This window comes from Varanus komodoensis, unplaced genomic scaffold, assembly GCF_004798865.1.
Source record: "Varanus komodoensis strain SLA01 unplaced genomic scaffold, ASM479886v1 scaffold7_3, whole genome shotgun sequence".
In the NCBI taxonomy this organism is placed as follows: Eukaryota; Metazoa; Chordata; class Lepidosauria; order Squamata; family Varanidae; genus Varanus; species Varanus komodoensis.
In genome coordinates, this window is record NW_025336480.1 from 17,871,042 (window position 1) to 17,890,824 (window position 19,783).

A 19,783-nucleotide genomic window follows, 5' to 3' on the forward strand; every position below is an offset into this window, starting at 1 on the left:
GGTTATCAAGCCTTATCATGCAATCCTATGTACTCCCACTCAGAAGTAAGTTCCAAGGAGTTCATTTGGAGTTATTTGCAGGTAAGCACACAGGTTTGCAGTTTAAGTATCTTAAGCAAACAAGGGCTCAGACTCATATGATCATGGCTGAAGTGCCTTACCTTTCCTTTGCTTGACATGGTTTCCAGATCAAAATTAATAAGAGAGATGGAGGATGCTGCAAAACAGAATGAAAAACAATAGTTAACCAAGGTCTTTTACTTTTATTGCTCCCAAAGTCCTACACTTTAGAATGCTCCTCCATAGTCACTGGGAGATATTGTAGGTTAAACCTTCTTGGATACCGGACACCCTGAACTAGGTGCCTCTGTACTGGCTCATGGGCCAAATGTCTCCAGGTTTCCTAGAAGTGCAGAGAAACACTAAATAAGCTCCCTTCCACTGCCAGGATAAAACTGGAGTGAGAAGACTCAAAGCACTGCAATAGCTTATTTCTTCCTTTCTCTCTTCTGGAGTACAAGTGCCAGTGAAATTCACAAGGTCTGTAACAGGACAAACAGACTTCAGGACTTTATTCACAAGCTTTGCTAATGCCCTGCACAGCTTGGATACGCCAGCAAATATTTCTGGAGTGCTCTTTCTTCATCACAAAGATATGTAGGGATAACTGTATAAGCATACCTTATACAGGTCTGTACTAGACATTACTAGAGGAACAGTATCAGTTGGGTGCTTCAATAAATGCCAGATAGTTCAGCAGTAACTGTCACTTGTCTGTGTCTCAAAACATTATTTAAAAGTTATTATTAAATGTCCTTCGTCCCATAAAATAGTCTTTTCCAACCTAGTTCCCTCAAGATAGAGGTCACCAAGTTGGGGACACCTACTATAAAACTTCATTTACGGATACAGGAAAAACATTAGGCTGAATCTGAACCCACATCCATTCAGCAAGTTTAATTTCACATGCTACTGAAATTCCTTTACATTAAAAAAAACCCAACATAATCAGAGGGAGAGAACGCAGCATCAGTTTACTGCATGCAGAAAAGCACACACTATTTTCCCTTCAAAGCTCTTGGGCAGTTTTGTTCAAAAAAAAAAAAAAAAGGAAAAGTGCACATCAGGGAAACACTGTAAGCACAGGTCAGTTCTGTAAGGAGTGGGCCTTTTCATTCCATAAAAATATATGGCAGTTCCTGGCAAGCAGCTTATCACTGCACTGCGGTCTTGTCTACTGGGCTGAGATCCACTGAGAAAGTGACCCATCAGTCTTCAGTAAGTGTGCTACAGAACCACAAAAGAGAAAAAGAAAACAACACCTTTCCAAGGACAGCTTCATGCTTGATATTTTAGCATGAGCTGTAAAACATAATTTGTGCATAGAACAAAGGGCATCATATAACACAGAGATACACAACAAGGAGCAATACTTGCTCTCATGCAGTACCTCTGGATTTCATGAATGTACCCATTATATTGCAACTCAGAATGGGTAAGCATGATTACAGCAAGACATAATGGCCAGGGTTGTCTCCCTTACTGCCAGTCTCCCAGGGCTTGAGAATTCTAAGGGGTTCTAAGAACCACAAACAAGCCATGAGTTGTAGGACCAGGGATTGAAGCCTGTGAGGACTGGCTGCACAGGAACACTGCTGGTTGCAAGCAGCATGTGACACAGATGAGCTGAATGTTCTAAAATGAGGGATTTTGATGTAAGAAGGGCATTTGGGGGAAGGAGACGTAAAGACCATAAGAAAAGTTATGCTGAATGAGACCCAAAGCACAGCTGGTTCACCACTCTGTTCACACAGTGGCCAACCAAACCAGGACATGAATGGAAGAGTGCCCTTCCCACCCATGTTCCCCAGCAACTAGTATACACCAGTTGCCGCCAGTGCTGGAAATAATGTATAACCATCATCACTTTCAGTCTTTCACAGAAAGGTCTTGCTAGCCTTTCACTACCAGTTCATTTATGGTTTTGGTACCAAACAATGCTTCGTGCAATTTCCTTTTCCCTTCTCTGGCTTTGCCAGAGGAAAGGTAGGAAAAAATGCCCTCCCTCTGACCTGGCTTCAGATGTCATCATATAAAGAAATCTGATTGGCTACATAGCAATGACATGAAACCAAATAAGAGAGAAGGAATTGTTTCTTGTGTCCACTTTGGTGCTGCATTATGTAGCTGAAAGAAAAGCTAATTGCACCAAACAAGAGCCTAGTCACTACAGGCAGGCACGCAATCGAGCCAATGCTTTGGTCCATTCATAAGTTGCATTGAAGGATTGTTGAATTAAAACCTCTCCTTGAAGTCTGCAAACAGGGCAACAAATGCTGTTTTGGTTCAGCTCTGGATGGAAAAACAGATACATTAAGACTCTCTGTTAGGAGTGAACCAAGTATGTTATTTGCAGGTCCTGTAATGCAGCATTTTGTTGAAGAAAAATCTATCTGAAAGGGGGAACACATCTAGTATGCTCAGTAGAAATTAGCTCAGACCATGGGGAGCATGCAAGACACAAAGAAGCAGCTACCCAGAGCATGATTCTAGAAATACTTGAGGATGGGGCATTCTTTGCTCCAGACTGAAGTGTCACATGCTGGTCCGTAGCTTAACATTTCTGAGCAGCGCTGGCTGTAGGTTTTCAAGGCATGTTGGGCAAGGCCTTCTCACTGGGGCCCTGTCTCAGCAACTCTACTTTCTTTCCTCCATTGCCATGAGCTGCTATTGGTCCTCATTCTCTCTCTCATCAAGGCTCCCCCTTCCCATTATCACTGTTGTCTGGGCCACACTGAGAAGCAGGTGAACACACAGACTGCAAGAGTGCAAAGGCGGTGCAAGCCCAGGGGATTTCAGTCACTGGGGCCCAGCTGATATTGTGGGCCCTGGGCAAGTGCTCGCTCATGCTGACCCTTGAGATCAGTCCTATTCTGAGCATTCTTGGTAAGAAAGTGGTTTGACTTCCCGTGTATTCTACCTCTGTCAGAGACTGCACACTAACCAAGAAAGGGCATTGTTCTGATGCTCTGACCAGAATATAGCTATGTATTCATTAAGATACTGAGGAAGTAACACTTCAATGTGGAATGCATAAGTAGGCTGCTTCATTTTCCATCCCAACCTTCCAGAAACTCACATTTATTTTATTTATTATTTATTAAAACATTTTTATCCTGATGATCTGAAACTTAAGAGCACAGTGTTGCCAGAATGTGTAAGCTCTTATTGACATTGACTTGAAAGTAAGATTTCAGCATGTGGAAGAAAAAAAACTTAACTTACCCAAGTACCCCTTTCAGAGAAAAATATATAGAAAATACCACATGGAACAACTTGAATGAATAAATGATTTTACATTAAATAGCATGTATTGGTCCTAGTGGAGGTAGCACTGTTATTGTATTATTTAAGTATGTGTATCATTATTACATTGTTTGCACTGCTTTCTATTTGTGCAACTATGAGTTTTGTTTTTGTTAAAACAAAATTCAATGCATATTTTTAAATGGCACATAGTAAAAAGAAGGCAAGAAGCTTCTTTTGATGTTAGATAGTCCAAACCCCATAGGTCAATAAGTGATACATAAGTTATTCTTCCAGACATATCATACTGGAATACACAGAGCATTGGAACAGTGGGCTTCAAGGATGGCACTCCAGGATGCAAAGCTGAACCAGAAAATATTACTACACAGACTGTCACCATTTTAGTCCATCATGGCTGCTCACAAATTGCTGAAATTGGTAAGTACTTGAGCTTAAAAAGGGTCCAGATTAACAAGCCCCAGAACCCCAACTTCATGCAAAGATATTGCTGCATTTTCTCCATGGATGGTGTCAGAATCTATACCCTCTCTGTCCCCTAGCAATAGCTTTAACCAACAAAAAGACAAAGACAAATAACCAGGTGATTTCAGTCACCTAAAGACAAACACAAGTCACAGAAAGGAAAGATAACAAAGCAGAGTCAAATAAGCAGTGACTGGAGGTAACTTAATTCACACAGATAATGAGCCTATGCAAGAGGATCCAGTGGAGCTGAAACTACCTCTGAAAACTTCAAGACTCCCATCCTTGGCTGAAGCCAAGCCAGCAATTTTGATGGTCTGAGAGTTTAAGTGAGCAGGAGATCTTCCTACGGGTTAGGGGAGGCTTGGTCACAATTATTTTGTAAGAGCTTTGGAATGAAATTCTAAATGCGCCTACAAGGGGACACAGTGGGATGTCATTATAAGAAAACATGCAAAGGACTGCATCTCAAAAGGCCATTTTGAAAACATTCCTGGTAAATGATTTAGCAGAATGAATGAATGAGACTGCAAGCGTGTCCCTGAACGAAAGACATGAGCAAACAGAGTATTAATCTTTAGAGATCTGTCAGAATCTCCTCCACCTCAGAAATGGAAAGTTGGCCCTTTTTCAGTGGCTTACCCTCCCCATCAATGATACTGATGAAAAGATACAAAGGCAGTTTGTTCGTGCTTTTAATCCTCTTTTGAACAGACCAGAGATTTTCATTGTAATATATATAATCCATAAATACAGGCCAGCAGAGTCTGGCAGTGTCTAACTGTGAGGGTTATTTTTAAACATTGTTGGCGGTATGGTACAAAGGCAGTTCTTCAAATCTAACATCATAAGCCCCACAAAGGTTTTCATTTTCAACTTTAAAAAATAACAGCGCAGTCCCATTCATGTCGCCTAAGAAGTTCCACTCTGTTCACTGGGGATTACTCCGGGCCAAGCAGATACTGGATTGTGGCCTAAAATTATTCCTGAAGCAATATGGTTTGCACATACTCCACCCAGTCCAAAAGAAATTAGGGAGCAATCCTATGCATACCTAAACATACAAAATCCTCCCCACACCCAGGGCTGGCTGAAGCATGGACAGCACCCCATCTTTAGTACTTTTTTTTGTCTAAACCTACAAAGAAATGCACCTTTTATATATTAACAAAACTGGCTAGATTGTGCAACTGCAACACAAGTCTTACATGTAGAGCGTCCTTCTTTTAGAACCTGAATTGCCAATTTACTCAGGATTTAAGCATTTGTACAAAGGTGGCAAGCCTGTACTTATTTGGAGGTATGCTCCTTTGTATTCAATAGGGTGTTATTTCCTAGTATATCCACCACGTCTCTGGGTTCAGAGCTTAAAGGGGTCTTGAATCCAAGAAAAAAATTAAAATAATCCAAAATGTCATGGTTTGCTCACATGATTTAGAAGGTTTGTGACTTTTTAACCCTTTTGACCTACAATACTCGCTTTGTTCCAGAATATACATACAATTGAACTGAATATTTTAGGACACAAAACATCCCCCCCAAAGCCCCCTCCAATTAGTTTGTGACAGAGATCTTAAGGAAATAAGGTTTATTTTCAAATGCAATCTCATGGCCATTACAACAAAAATGCAACCACAAACCAGTTGCCTTCTAGCTGCCCATAATTTTCCACTCGGAAATTAATCGTTTATAATATATAGGTACAGGCTAGAACAGGGAAGTATTCCATCGTCCAGACTGAAATTTAACCAGCTGAAGAAATGCCCAATATTTATTCTAGAGCTGAGAACTAAATTATGATTATCTTACTTTATGGATACCATTTTCATCCCCCCCCCGCCCATATAGTTAAAATGCCCCATATATCGTATTGGCATTGAACAAATTTAGCTTCTACTACTACTTGCTAACTACTGCACCGTTTTGGTTTATGTTCTGCATTTTTAAAAAAATATTTCTATACAATACCTATTATAACTCATCCAAGATTAGTATCCTCGGCTATTTGGCTGGACCACACCTACCGGTTCCTACAAACACCGTAGCTTATTCATGGAAACTCAGCCAAGTTTTCTAGCTAGTGAGGAGCATGGATTATGCAGATCTTCCGACCCCCTCGTTAGTTTGCATTACAAAGCAAAGAGCTTGCATTAAAGAGGACGTTAGTTTAAAATCTCACACCCAAAAAGAAAAAACTGCAATAACAGCCATTTTTGCAGCTACTTACGAGAGCAGCTCTTGCTAGAATCCCCATCTCCACACCCGGCATCTCCTCCCTCTCTTGTCCACCCGCGTTTCCGGCCACCCTTATAAACTTACTTACCGGAGGGCCAAGGCCTGTTCTGCTGGAGCTGCTGGAAGGCGCCTCTCCGACTGCAGCAAGGAAGCCCGCACCCGATACGGCGAAGCAAAGGCTGACCTCGGTGCAATGCAGCTGTTTTCTTTCCTCCCCTCCCCTCCGCTCAGCTCGAGTGGCAACGTCACACTCTGCGGTGCCTTCCAGTCTTGGCCGGCGCTCGACGCCACCCTCGCTCGCCCTCCAGGTGGGAGACGCAGCGACGCTTGCAGGCCTGCAGGCTTCGCCACGGATTGGAGCGGCGGGAAAAGCGAGCTCCCGGAATGGCACATCTTGCACTCCAGAATGCCTCTGCGTGCATCCCTTGCCATGGGATCGTCTCGCTTTGCTTGGAAGGTTTTGAGAGAGAGGTTGTCTGTCTGTCGGGGTGCTTCAGGTTGCAATCCTATGCACACTTTGCTGATGGAAATAGATTCTATTGAAATGGGTCAGATTACTTCTGAGTAAGCATCCAGACGAGTGGATGACTGGCGGGGATTGAATGAATGAGATAGCCCACTACAGAAGTACTAAAAACATGCATACAGGGAATGCCTTTGACTAGTGCCTTTGCACTAGTGAATGCTATTAATTAATTAAAATATTTTTGGCCGCCTTTCAGGTCCTCCCAAGGTAGCATAACACAATAAAACATAAACCCTCAAATATCTCTAAATAAAAAGTTGAACAAATGGCAAACCCACAGATTTCAACTATGCAACTTTTTCAGAAGTTGCAGAAAGTTAAAATGAGTTGAATAATATTCTTTCACCACCAGCATACTTTGCCATAATTTGTTTGTGACAGGAATATTAGGAAAATGGTGAAGATCCCAGTAAGATACTGGCCCATTATACAGGAAAAAATGAAAGGCTATTTTTAGGTATTAATACTGAGAAAGGTACAATATACGCTTTTTCATTTTGATCTCTCATGTTGATCTTCACAAATGGCTGTTTTTCTCAATTCCTTTCTTTATGGAGGAAAATAGGAAAGCAATTGGAAAAATCACCTGGTCTGAATGGATTTCCAACTGAGTGGTACAAAACATTTTCCAGCCTGTTAGTTCCAAAGCTTCACAGTTTTTATGAACATATTTTTGAATTGGGCTCCCTTTGATGATGCCACTATTACTGGCAAGGATCACACTTACTGGACATTCAGCTTGTTTAATTAATGGAGATTTAAAACATTTGCTGCTATTCTGGCAGGTAGATTGCAGTATGTTACCTCAACATAGGTTCAAGAAGATCAGTTGAGCTTAATTAAACATACTAAGTGGACTGATAACCTGACTTTACTTGTGAGATAGATTCCATGCTACAGAAATAAGCAGGAACCACATACTCATGCAGCACAGAATGGGAAGATTTCGCATTTTTGCTAGGCTGCCATATTCAGCTGTCCAGCAGCGGTGTTTGAAAGGAAGAGGGAAGGAGGCTGCAGCAACTTCAGGAAACCTCAGATTCTGGCCATCCCAGGCTCCTTCCTTTCATGTTCCCTGAAATCTCACCTTTGCCCCCCTCTCCAAGGTTGGCTTCCTGACTGGAGAACAGCCAGTGTGGTTTTTCTGCTCTAGCCATGAAGGAATAGGGAAGGGGCACCAGAATTCTTTTTCTCAGTTCCAAGATCAGCGAGGTGTTTCTGACTTTGGATCCAGGAATTCAAACCATCTTATGACCCTGCAGACAATGTCTAGGGGCTATAGGATTGTTCCCCCCCATAGTGACAGAACAGATCAGGGTACCATTGATAAATTTACTGGAAATGCATTTTCATTGAGCAATTTTGGCTTTTCTGTTTTTTTTAATGGCTCAGCATTTTATTTTCAATCTTAAAAGCAAGAATTATGATCAGTAGTCTCATTTTGGATTCCTTGTCAGTTGGGAGAGGTTCCAGACAGGGGTGTCTAATTTCCCTTTTGGTATTTAATTTTTGTTTGAAACTTCTGGAGTGTACTGTCAGAATGGTAGCATTCATACTTGTGTATAAAATGTAACATTTTTATGCTGCTGATCTTTTATTGTTTCCATCTAAACTCTAGACATCAGTTTTGGTTTTGATGTGATTAATACTTTTGATGATTTGTTTGGCTATTCAGTTAACTGGTTAAAACCTGAACCAATACTGCATTTCATAGTGTATTAACTTACTGGCAATGTTGATGGAATCTTGATGTCTCTGGAAATAATTATTCCCAAATAGGTAATAACATCTCACAAATGATCAGGGTAAATTTGAATTACTTGATTAATGAGATTGCATGGCATATTGATGGATGGATATTTTGAAAGATGAATTTCTGGGGTATGGGAAACACGTGCATGAAGAATGTTACATTTTGAATTATCTATGTTATATGCAAGAATGTTATTTCCACCTGGCAAATAGTTTCAAAAGCTCAGTGCTGTGTTTCATAGATTTTTCTGCAGTGTGGGAGTCCTCCTTGCCATGAGTATCCTTGAAAAGATGCAATTTCCAATTTAAAAAGGTAGGTTTGCCTTTATTTATTTACTTCATTTTCCTAGATCTTGCTTTATACCATCAGGGCTATTTGTCAGCCTGGGCTAAATTTGAGGTGGTGGTGGTTTCTACTGTGATTTGACTTTTCTACCTTGTTCATTTTTGGAATATTCCTTCCAGGATGGCATTAGGTTCTTTGCACATTACATGGATAAAGTCCCTTCTGCAGCATCGTGTCATGACAAGTACCGTCTGATCCATTTTCTTGTGCTAAATTGACTGAATGGAGAAACCCGGATTTAACAATTGGTAAGACATGTTTTTGTGGCATACTTGAAGGATAAGTTGATTCTTATCTCAGATCAACTAGTGGCTACTGATGATGAGTTTTTGTAATTCCTGGTACCAAATACAATTTACCTTCTATAGCTGAATGGCAGTACGTTCAAGTGTATCATTTATTTCAATCAAGATTTGGCCCTGCCACTTTCAGTGTTTCCTTCGGAAGCACTTATTGGGACCAATCAATTATATCAAACAGTGATCCATATTTATATATACATTATTCATAAATAAACATAATACACAGCGTCTGAAGCAAGATTGGAATAAGGAACTGGATTGTCACATCTTACCTAATCAATAGAGTGTTGTTGTAGCATCGGATCTGAAGTATGAGGTTAAGTCTTATTCAAGAAAACTTCTGTATCTTTTAGATGCAACACATTTCTTTCATATGACATGTCTAAAGTTGGGTTGTCTAATTGCTTACAGTATAGCACAGCTAATATATTTTACCCATACGTTTTGCAGTGCCCTATAATTGCTTCTCTTCAGGATAATTATAAGGATAAATGTTATATCGGAGTACTATTTAATATTTACTAATTTATATCTCCTCTTAACGTATCTACCAGCTTCCTGGAAGTAAATGCATGGTCAGCACAAATGGATTCTCCACACACCTGTAGAGCTAAAAGACTAATATTACAACATTTTATGTTCTGAAAAGTTGCTACTGTAAGCATTTTACAGCTCTATCCACCTCATCCTTCCTCCCAAAGTCAGCCCTGACTTCAACCCAGAGTCATCCCATGAAGCTGACTGGTAGAATATTCAGAGCAGATAAAAGGAAGTATTTTTTCCACACAGCATGTAGTTAAACTGTGGAATTCTGTTCAACATGATGTGGTGACGGACACCAGTTTGCATGGATTTAAAAGAAGATTGGACAAATTGATAGAGGAGAAGTCTTGTTGTTGTTGTTAGTCGCGAAGTTATGTCCGACCCATTGCGACCCCATGGACAACATTCCTCCAGGTCTTCCTGTCCTCCACCATCCCCCGGAGCCCACTTAAGCTCACACCGACTACCTCAGTGACTCCATCTAGCCACCTCATCCTCTGCCGTCCCCTTCTTCTTTTGCCATCTGTTGTTCCCAGCATTAGGCTCTTCTCCAGGGAGTCCTTCCTTCTCATTAGGTGGCCAAAGTATTTGAGTTTCATCTTCAGTATCTGGCCTTCTAAAGAGCAGTCAGGGTTGATCTCGTCTAGCAGTAGCTATTAGCCCTTGGCAGAATTTCCATATAACAACATTAGCCATGCCTGCACTGGCCAGAACCCATTTTATGCCAATGTGGAGGATCAGCTGTGGGACCTCCTACATACTCCAGCTGCATAAAATCATACAATAGGAGAGTTGGAAGGGGCCATGAAGGCCATCGAGTCCAACCTCCTGCTGTTGCCAGGCACCAGTTTACACCATCCACTCAGATGGCTGCCCAGTTTCTTTTTGAATGTCTCTATGTGGGAGAGCACACCACCTCTCTAGGCAGCTAGTTCCACTGTTGTATTTCTCTGACAGTGAGGAAGCTTTTCCTGATATCATTTCTGGTCCCTCCTGCCAATGATCATGTAACTCACATTCAGGAGGTACTTACAGAATTGATACATTGTCTGGAACAGCCCAAAGCTAAATACAAAGCTCAGGTGGACCAACAATGCCAAGAGGGACATGTTAGTCAGGTAGGAGACAAAGTTTGACTCTCCATGGAGCATTATAGGTCCAGCCACCCCTCTGCCAAACTTAATTACCAATACCAGGGCCCCTATCCAGTTATCCAACACACAAATCGTGTGAGCTATAAACTGAATCTTCCCCATACCCTCAAGATACACCCAGTTTTTCATGTGTCCCAGTTAAAATTGTTCTGGCCAAATCCTTTCCCAGGATGTTCCATTCTATCAGAAGAAGTAGATGGGCATGAAGAATATCATGTAGCCCAAATTCTAGAAGTTAGGAGAGTTTGCCCTGAGTCCTTTGCCCTGAGTCCTTTTTCTAGTAGACTGGGAAGGCTATGGATCCCCTATGTATAGGGGAAAATACACAGTCCCCAGCCCATACCTTCCATCAAGCACATACAGAGAAGCCAGAACCATGAAGGAGGGCGGCGAAAAAGAAATTCTTCTCCACTGCCTCCTCAAAATGCCGTCCGGCAGAGCTTTTTCGAGTGGTGCATGGCCTGGTTCGTCCAGATCCTAAGAAAGATCTGGTTCCACCCTCGAAGGCCTGCTGTGACGACTTTGCCAAGCATTTCAAGGAGAAAATCGCTCAGATTCGTCACGAGCTAGACTCTACTAGTGACTCAGAGGTTTCTGGGGAGATACCAATGCTGCCGCCTGGTCCAAAATTAATGGATGAATTTCAGTTATTGCAGCCTGATGATGTGGACGAGGTGCTTGGATGAGTATGTCCCACCACTTGCCTATTGGACCCTTGCCCGTCTTGGTTAATAAATAACGCCAAGCACGGGATTGGGATCTGGATCTTGGAAGTGGTTAACGCTTCTCTGAGGGAGGGTCAGGTACCCGCCTCTTTAAAGGAGGCGGTAGTCTGACCGGTCCTGAAGAAAGCGTCACTGGATCCAGAGATGGCCACTAATTATAGACCAGTGGCCAACATCCCGTTTTTGGGCAAGGTGTTGGAGTGGGTGGTGGCGGGACAACTCCAAGCACTCTTGGATGAAACTGATTATCTGGACCCATTTCAGTCCGGCTTCAGACCCGGGTACGGTACTGAATCTGCCTTGGTCACCCTGTATGATGACCTGTGCAGGAAGAAGTACAGGGAGAGTGCGTCCCTGTTGGTTCTTCTGGACCTCTCAGCGGCTTTCGATACCATCGACCATGGTATCCTTCTGGATAGGCTAGTGGGAGTGGGGGTCGGAGGCACTGCTCTGCAGTGGTTCCGCTCTTATCTCAATGACCGTTTCCAGAAGGTGGTGCTGGGGGACTATGGCTCTGCGCCATGGCAGCTATGCCATGGAGTACTGCAAGGGTCCATTTTGTCCCTTTTGCTGTTTAACATCTACATGAAACCGCTGGGAGAGGTCATCAGGATGTGTGGGCTGCGGAATCATCAATACGCTGATGATACCCAGCTCTACCTCTCATTTTCCACCAATCCAGGTGAGGCAGTGGCTGTGCTGAACCGGTGCCTGGCCGAGGTAATGGGCTGGATGAGGGCCAAAAACTGAAGCTCAATCCAGACAAGACGGAGGTGCTGTTGGTCGGTGGATCGAGCTTCGGTGAGGGTGAATTGAACCTAGTCCTGAATGGGGTTGCACTTCCTCTTAGGGACAAGGTCCGCAGCTTGGGAGTGCTCCTCGACCCAGAGCTTTCACTGGAAGCTCTGGTGACAGCGGTGGCGAGGAGCGCTTTCTTTCAGCTTCGGCTGATCCATCAGCTGCACCCCTACCTGGAGTACAACTGTCTGGCGACAGTGACACACGCGTTGGTGACTTCCCGACTTGACTTCTGCAATGCGCTCTACATGGGGCTACCCTTGAAGACGATCTGGATACTTCAATTGGTTCAGAATAGAGCTGCCAGGCTGTTGATGGGGACTGGGCGTTATGCTCACATGACTCCAGTCCTCTGTCAGCTTCACTGGCTTCCCATTGAAGTCCAGGCCCAATTCAAGGTGTTGGTGATGACCTATAAAGCCCTAAACGGCTTGGGTCCTGGCTACCTGAAGGAGCACTTACGTCCATATATGCCCGCCCGCCCCCTGAGATCAGCGGGAGAGGCCCTTCTCCGGGAACCTTCCGTGAAGGAAATTAGGGGGATAGGTACTCAGAGGAGGGCTTTCTCTGCGGTGGAGCCCAATCTATGGAATGCGCTCCCCAGAGAGGTCCGCCTGGCGCCGTCGTTATTTGTTTTTCGGCACCAGGCGAAGACCTTTTTATTCAAGCGTCATTTTAATTGTTAATGTTATTTTTATTTTAAAGTTTTTTGGCCAGGGCGACTTATTTTATACAGTTATGTGTATTTTATATTGTTATTTATGTATTTTAATTTATTTATTTGTAAATAAATAAATTTGCTTCGGTGAATGGGGCGGCCTAGAAATTTTCTAAATAAATAAATAAGGAGTGTGGAACCCCCATTTCTCAGTGTGTGGGGGTACTGTCAGGATCAGGGCCTAAGTGATCATGCAAGTGCCTGGAGAATCAGGAAGACTCTTGCAGGTTCTTGCAGGAAACAGCTGAGGGGCAATTATGCAGTGCAGCAGAGGCCCTGGAGACCAGTATAAAATACTTATTTGCACTTCTGCACTTTGCTACAGCAACTAAGTTGTCTCTGTGACTCCCTTGTATTCTGGTTCCTTGCATCTGCCTGCCTTGTTCTAGCCTGTGCATGCTTCCATCCTTGTTCCCAGCCTGCCTGGCCTTCTCAGCTAACTGCATCCTTCTTTCTCGAACCTGCCTCCCTCAGATTCTGTCTTCCTGGCACTTGACCTCTGGATTGTTTTCTTGCATTGTGATCTTGGACTGACTGTTATTGGAATGTCCTGTCTCACTGGCTTTGACCCTGGACCGTTAAACCAACATGCCCCTGGTCACTGGTCCTGCTGCAAGAATCAGCCATGAACCTGTGTCCTGGACCTGGCATCCTTGTCTGGACAGCTTACCACCCACACCCCGGACCTTACCGCTCGCTTTGTACACCATGTGCTCCTGTCTTGTGTAATACACTAGTTGGACTTCATGATGTATATTGGATTTTATAGTTTTATTCTACTTTATGGTCTTACCTATTAATCTGGATTTTTTTTATCCTTATTGTGCCACCCAGGGAGCCCTTAGCTATGAGACAGCATGCAAATGTAATACATAAACAAATAAATAATAGAAGGCATGAGAGAATACAGACACATTTGGTACTGGTTCCTTGCAAAGTGGGAAAGAAAGAAAATCTCAGAAATGTAAAGAGACAAGATCATTCATGTACAAGCTAAGTCTTGGAATGGAGCTTTACATGGAATGGAGCTTTACTTTTTAAATGAGACTTCTTGCAAGTTAATTTCCTGCACTAGGGAGTGTGTGAAAGGACAGCCATGATCCAGCAGGTGCCAAAGCCAGTAATTCTCATCCCAAAGAAACTGGCCATCCCTGATGAGTGTATGCATCCACCTGTAAGCTACTCATGTAGCTTGCAAACACATGTATTTTCATCATGCTGTTTATTTTTAATACAAATTTGCTATAAACTACCCAGACAGCATGGCTCTTGGGAACTATGGGAAGAAAGACATGATTATACACTTTAAAAGGCGGTTAATATGTGGAATGGTCCTAAATACCATTTCAGTTGGATGTGCAAGCCAGTCCAGTGCCTTGTTTGTTTGGGGTGTCTGCATGTGTGGCGTTGGCAAGTTCCTTTATGATCATCAGAACCGGTTACTTCCCAAGTAAGTATACACAAGATTGTAGGCTTAGTTGTAGCATTTGTTGAAGTGTGCTGATGGTGTTAAAGGCAAGTCAGGTCTAGATTCTGAGAAAATTTAATACTTAGATCAAAGAAACTGGCATCCTTAGGCAGCTGCCAGGGTCCTGGTGCCCTCCCTGGACCATCTTTTAATTTTCCTTTTCTGGCTGGGCATGCCAGCTAGTGGCCAAGGTGGTGCTTAGCCACCCTTTTGATTTCCACAGTGGCCCCCTCATAGCATTTTGCTGGGGCATTGTGGAATGCTTAAAGGGTGACCAGGCTCAGGTGCCAGGCATCATGCAAAACCCTGGCCCCCACCGCCTGCCCGTGCCAGCAGACAGAGGTTGAAGGGTCACCACAGAGATCTTTCCCCCAGGGCCCCCCAAACCTGCAGCCCAGCCTGGCCATCATAGTTACAGCAGCAGGCATTCCCTGGAAGAACAGACTAGAAGAACTCAGAAATGTCACGTGCCTCCCATTAAGACCAATTGTTATAAAACATAACTCTCAGACCATATATGGTATGAATGGAGATTTACTTTATTTTTTTAAAGGGGGTGGGAAAAGACAAATTGGAGTCGCAGCTTCTCTTGGCTCTGAGATACGATCCATCAGCTACTTTTTTTTTCAAGAAGCATTGCCAGAATTTTTTTTTTCACTAAATGCAGTTTTTTTTATTTCTGGCATTTTACTTACATGCCTTGCCTGTGCATCTGTTTCTGAACGCTTGACTGTACAAAAACCTCAGTGCTAGAGGCAGCCATTTCATTCTTATAGTAAAAGCAACATGGTAATTAGGATAAACTTCCTCTTTGTGTTTTCAGTCTGGCTTCTCTTAAATCGGTTGAACTTGACTGTTGGGAAGGCTGATAATCTCATTCTTCATAAGGGCTGGCTTACTCAAGTCTGGAACTGAAAATTCTAGTGAATCTCTGTAAGGGTGGCATATCGCAGGCACCCACTGCCTTGGTTTCACTTATAGCAGCTGCATCACAAGCTGTTACCAGAGATCTCACAAAAAAGAACTCCAGGCACAATTACCCCCAAAGCAGCTGTCTTGACATGCTCCAAAGCATGACTCTGTGGCAGTTGTCTAAATATTGCAAGAAATTTCGTTAAAGTCTATTTACTTTTCCAATAGCAATACTTGTTTCTCTTTGCTCTGTTGAAGGAGCAGACTATCTTTTTCTTACCATACATAGGAAGCATGCAGCTCAATCTTGTACGAGTATACATAATTATCTGGGAATATTGAGCCATAAATTACTTGGAGAGTATGTGAGTATATGGGATTGCAGCCAGTCTTGATGAAATTTCAAATATTTTTATTATTACAATCATTTCTATATCACCAAACCGCTATACAGCCAAAGCTCTCAGGGTAGTTTACACAGTCCATAAAAACAGATGATGAAAATACAGTAAAATATAAAATCAGAAAAAATGAAAACTTGAAAACAACCAAAAGCTGATAGTAAAAATAGACAATAACAAGGGATATCAGAAGAATGAGCGTGTGAAACACCGTGTGATCCCCTTCAAGCTCCTGGGTGGCCAAGTAAGTACTTAAGACTGAAAAGAGGGCCGCCTTAATCTGGCGCAGAAATATTCTAGTATTCACCTAGAATCACCTGCCAGAAAGTCTGCCTTTTTTCTTAGATTTTATTGTATAAAGAACCACAACAGACATTACAAGACAGCAATACAGCGCAACAAAGTTTGTATGACACACATTCTTACATGGGGGATATACAATAAAATGTCGATACATGCAATGCTTCTGTTCTAGGTTCCAGATGGTCAGCCATGCCCATTTTCAAAATAGTCCATTTCATTCCCCATCCCACCAGTTCCTCCCACCCTATCATAAAACCGAGCTGTTCGGCCCACCATGTCACATTAGTCTCCTCCCTCTAAAGATTTAAGACCACAGAATATAAGAACAGCCATGCTGGATCCTCCCAAGGGCCCGTCTAAACCAGCTTTCCGTTCTCCCAGGGGCCAACCAGCAGCCCACAGGCACCCACGAACAAGAGGTGAGTACAAGAGCACCCACCTGTCTGTGTTCCCCTGCACCTGTTTTACGTGGGCATATTGGAGTGGTGGTTAGGGTGCTGGTCTTAGGATATTTGCCTTCTAGTCCCCACACAGCCATGCAACTCACTGAGTAACTCTGAGCCACTTGCTGACCCTCATCCTAACCTACCTCACAGGGTTGTTGTGAGAATAAAATGGAGGAAGAATAGGAATATTTCAGCTGACTTGGGTTTTGGGTTCCTTGCAAGATAAAAAGAGGCAAGATACAACTGTAACAATAATAATCCCCTTTCAAAGCTGCCCAAATTAATAGTCATCATTACATGTTACGGAAGTGCATTAAATGCTTCCATAACATGTAATGTGCTTCCTTTTATCCTTCCTGAATCTTCTGCCTGTTAGTTTTGTGGAACGACCCTGGGCTGCTTATAAAGGAGGGGAAAATATTTCACGATTTGACTCCACATTTTGCATCATCTTGTACAGCTCCATCATGTCTTCCTTCACATGCCTCTTTGCCAATCCTAGACATCAATCAGCCAGTTAAATGTAGAGCACTGTGATCGTTGTTCTCAGATGGTTTAACTACACTCACATCTCTTGCAAGGTCCAGGGAGACACCTCTTAGGATTAACCTAGGATTGCTTCTCTGATCAGTTGCATTTATTTATTCATTTCATTTCTATGCTGCCACGTAACCTGAAGGTGCCATGACCAACTGCTCTAGGGCACAGTCATTTATGGGACGAAAAAATATAACTTGCTTGTTGTGACTGGAGCATGCATTTCTCTGGTCAGCGTGGCAGTAAGTGAAGTCACTTGTTCTGACAACACCGTCTTGTTTGTTTGCTTCTGTGGACTTTAGAATTCCCTCAGCCTGCTGCTGTCTTCCTCTGTGCATGTGGCCATTTTGGCTACATAAAGCCAGTGTGGTGCAGTGGTTAAGAGCCTGGGACTGGGACTCAGAGGATCTGGGTTCGAGTCCCCGCTCGGCCATGGAGCCCACTGGGTGGCTTTGGGCCAGTCAGACTCTCAGCCCAGCCCACCTCACAGGGTTGCTGTTGTGGGGATAAGATGGAGGAGGAGAATGATGTAAGCTGCCTTGAGCCCTTTGTAGGAAAAAGGCAGGATATAAATCGAAAAAATAAATAATAAAAAAATAAGGGGCCACTTGTGAGGAAAGGATTCACTATAGGCAGGCCACAGTAGTGAGCCAGACTATAGGATGCTGGAGAAGAGGAAAATCACCAGCATCCTCAGTTTATGAGAATATTTCTTTCTTACAGCAAGTAAAAACTATTTTGAAAGCTCCAAAATGAGCCTCATGAAAATATGTGCAGAAGTATGTGAGAAATAGGAACTGAAAGTGCGTATTAATTCTTGGGATGCATAGCAAAGCATAATACAGTGCTAGTGAAAGCGGTGGTAGCAGTGTGTGTGTAGGAACCAACCTTCGCCAGAGCAAGAGTGATGATTTCAGAAAGAACACTTGTCTTGGGAATTTTGCAACCTCGGCAATTGCCTTCTCCTAGATTAGACTATCTGTTAATGTAGCTCAGTATTGAGTATTCCGATTGGCAGGAGTTCTCCCAGGTGAACACTGGAGGAAAAGCCTTTCACATCATCCAGACCTTTGAAGGGGCGAGCCATGTGCTCTGCCACTGATCCTGTTCTCCCTGACACTTTGGGTGAGGGCAGGAAGGTTTTAAGCCACCTGGGGTGGGGAGTGGATGGGCATGCTAATTGGTTCTATTTTTATATCACTTCCCAGCTTTTAAAAAGCTCAGCTTCAAATCCGTCACTAGACTGGTTGATTACCATGTAAGGCAACCCTGCAACCTGCTGGTTGAAGAAGGAACAACAATTGACTCAAGTTTTCCAGTCATTAATGTCGGTTTGGGAGCATCTCCGACTGCTTCATATGTGACATGGGTGTTTTTCTCTTAAGGACCTCCCCCCCGCTTTCTTTTTCTGTTTTTGCAAACCCATCAGATTCCCTGATTCGAAAGATGTCCACCATAAATCAAAGCATAATATCCATTTACATGGATTAAGAAAGTATCTTTTGCAAAATAGATAAAACATTTTCTCCTTTTCTTTCTTTGGGAAAATGGTAGGTAGCCTGCCTACTATATGACTTATAAAGCAGTCTGAGATACCCATTTGCACTATTGGACAACCAAGTAGTCAGTCAGTTTATTGCATTTAGGCCATTACAAGTTAACCAGGTAAAACATTGGATTAAAAAATAAAACCATAAATCAAATGTATCAAAACATAATACTAAAAGACAGTCCAGGCATAATTCAGGACAGTGTCCCCTTCAAAGCCTCCCTAGCTCTTATCTTTTTAGCTGCAAGAGCAAAAAGAGAAACTCGGTAAGACACACATGCATCAACATCTGATAACAAAGACAACCACAGAAGCGAACTAGCCATGGTGGGTGTCATGTTGTCCAAATTCTGACTGCCTCCTGCAGGGTGGCTCTTCCTGACCATGCACAGTAAGCCATTCTGAGAATCTATAGGCTGTTCGAGGGATTGTTTTACCCATAGCCGGTTGCCCTGTAATCGGAACCTGGGCAGCTGATCTACTGTGGGTAAAGGAAAGTGTCCAGTGTAGCAATGCGTGAGGATCCAGTTTGGGGATGGGAATCCATTGAACTGCATGGGTTCAGCTGGGCAGGCACTGGTACGGGGCTCTCCAGGAACAGAACCATCCCAGCAGCATCCCTCTTCTGCGCCACATGCAGCAGTCTTGGTTTGTGCAGCTGCATGAGATGCGATGAGAAAGAAGGCTGTTGGCTGGGCTGCCTCCGTTCGGTGAGGGTTTGCAGTCCTCCTCTCAGCTCAGCTCAGCTCTTCCTCCAAGCCATGGCTGAAGACGAGAGCAAGGCTGTGAACATTAGAGGGACGGATTCTGCAGAGCTTGAATGCATCCCGACTGCAAATCCTCACTTGCTGCTCTTGGTGATCTTGCCCATGCAGCAGCCAGTGACAGACTCACCTAACTGCCCAGTTTGGCACATTGGACAGATTGTTGCTGTTTGCCACCCATTTTTAAATGAGGCAGTCCAAATTATTATTATTATTATTATTATTATTATTATTATAACATTTCTATGCCGCCCCTTGCCGAAACCTCGGGGCGGCTTACAACACAATAAAATACATTGAAATACAATAGAACATAATAAATTACCATTAAATACAAAAATACAAAAAATACATTGAGTTACAAATATAAAATTAAAATTATCAGTATAAAATAAGTAAATAAAAAATATAGGAGGAGAAAAGAGAAGGAAGAAGAAGTTGCCCTGGCCAGATCATATGTTTTAACAATTAAAATGATGTTTAAATAAAAAGGTCTTTACCTGGCGCCGAAA

The 19,783-nt window shown here is 43.0% G+C and overlaps 1 protein-coding gene across 3 annotated transcripts in view; it reads right to left on the bottom strand.

Annotated features, from left to right (window-relative positions):
* Positions 1–6,248, bottom strand: part of ANXA6 (annexin A6) — a 59,740-nt gene extending 53,492 nt beyond the window's left edge. For all 3 annotated transcript variants that reach the window (XM_044454445.1, XM_044454444.1, XM_044454443.1), the window contains exons 1-2: positions 6,116–6,248; positions 162–217 (exon numbers count right to left, since the gene is read on the bottom strand). In XM_044454445.1, coding sequence (XP_044310380.1) covers positions 162–179 — 18 coding nt within the window. In that variant the 5' untranslated portion in view covers positions 180–217; positions 6,116–6,248. The remainder of the gene's footprint in view (positions 1–161; positions 218–6,115) is intronic.
* Between the last annotated feature and the right edge of the window lie 13,535 nt (positions 6,249–19,783).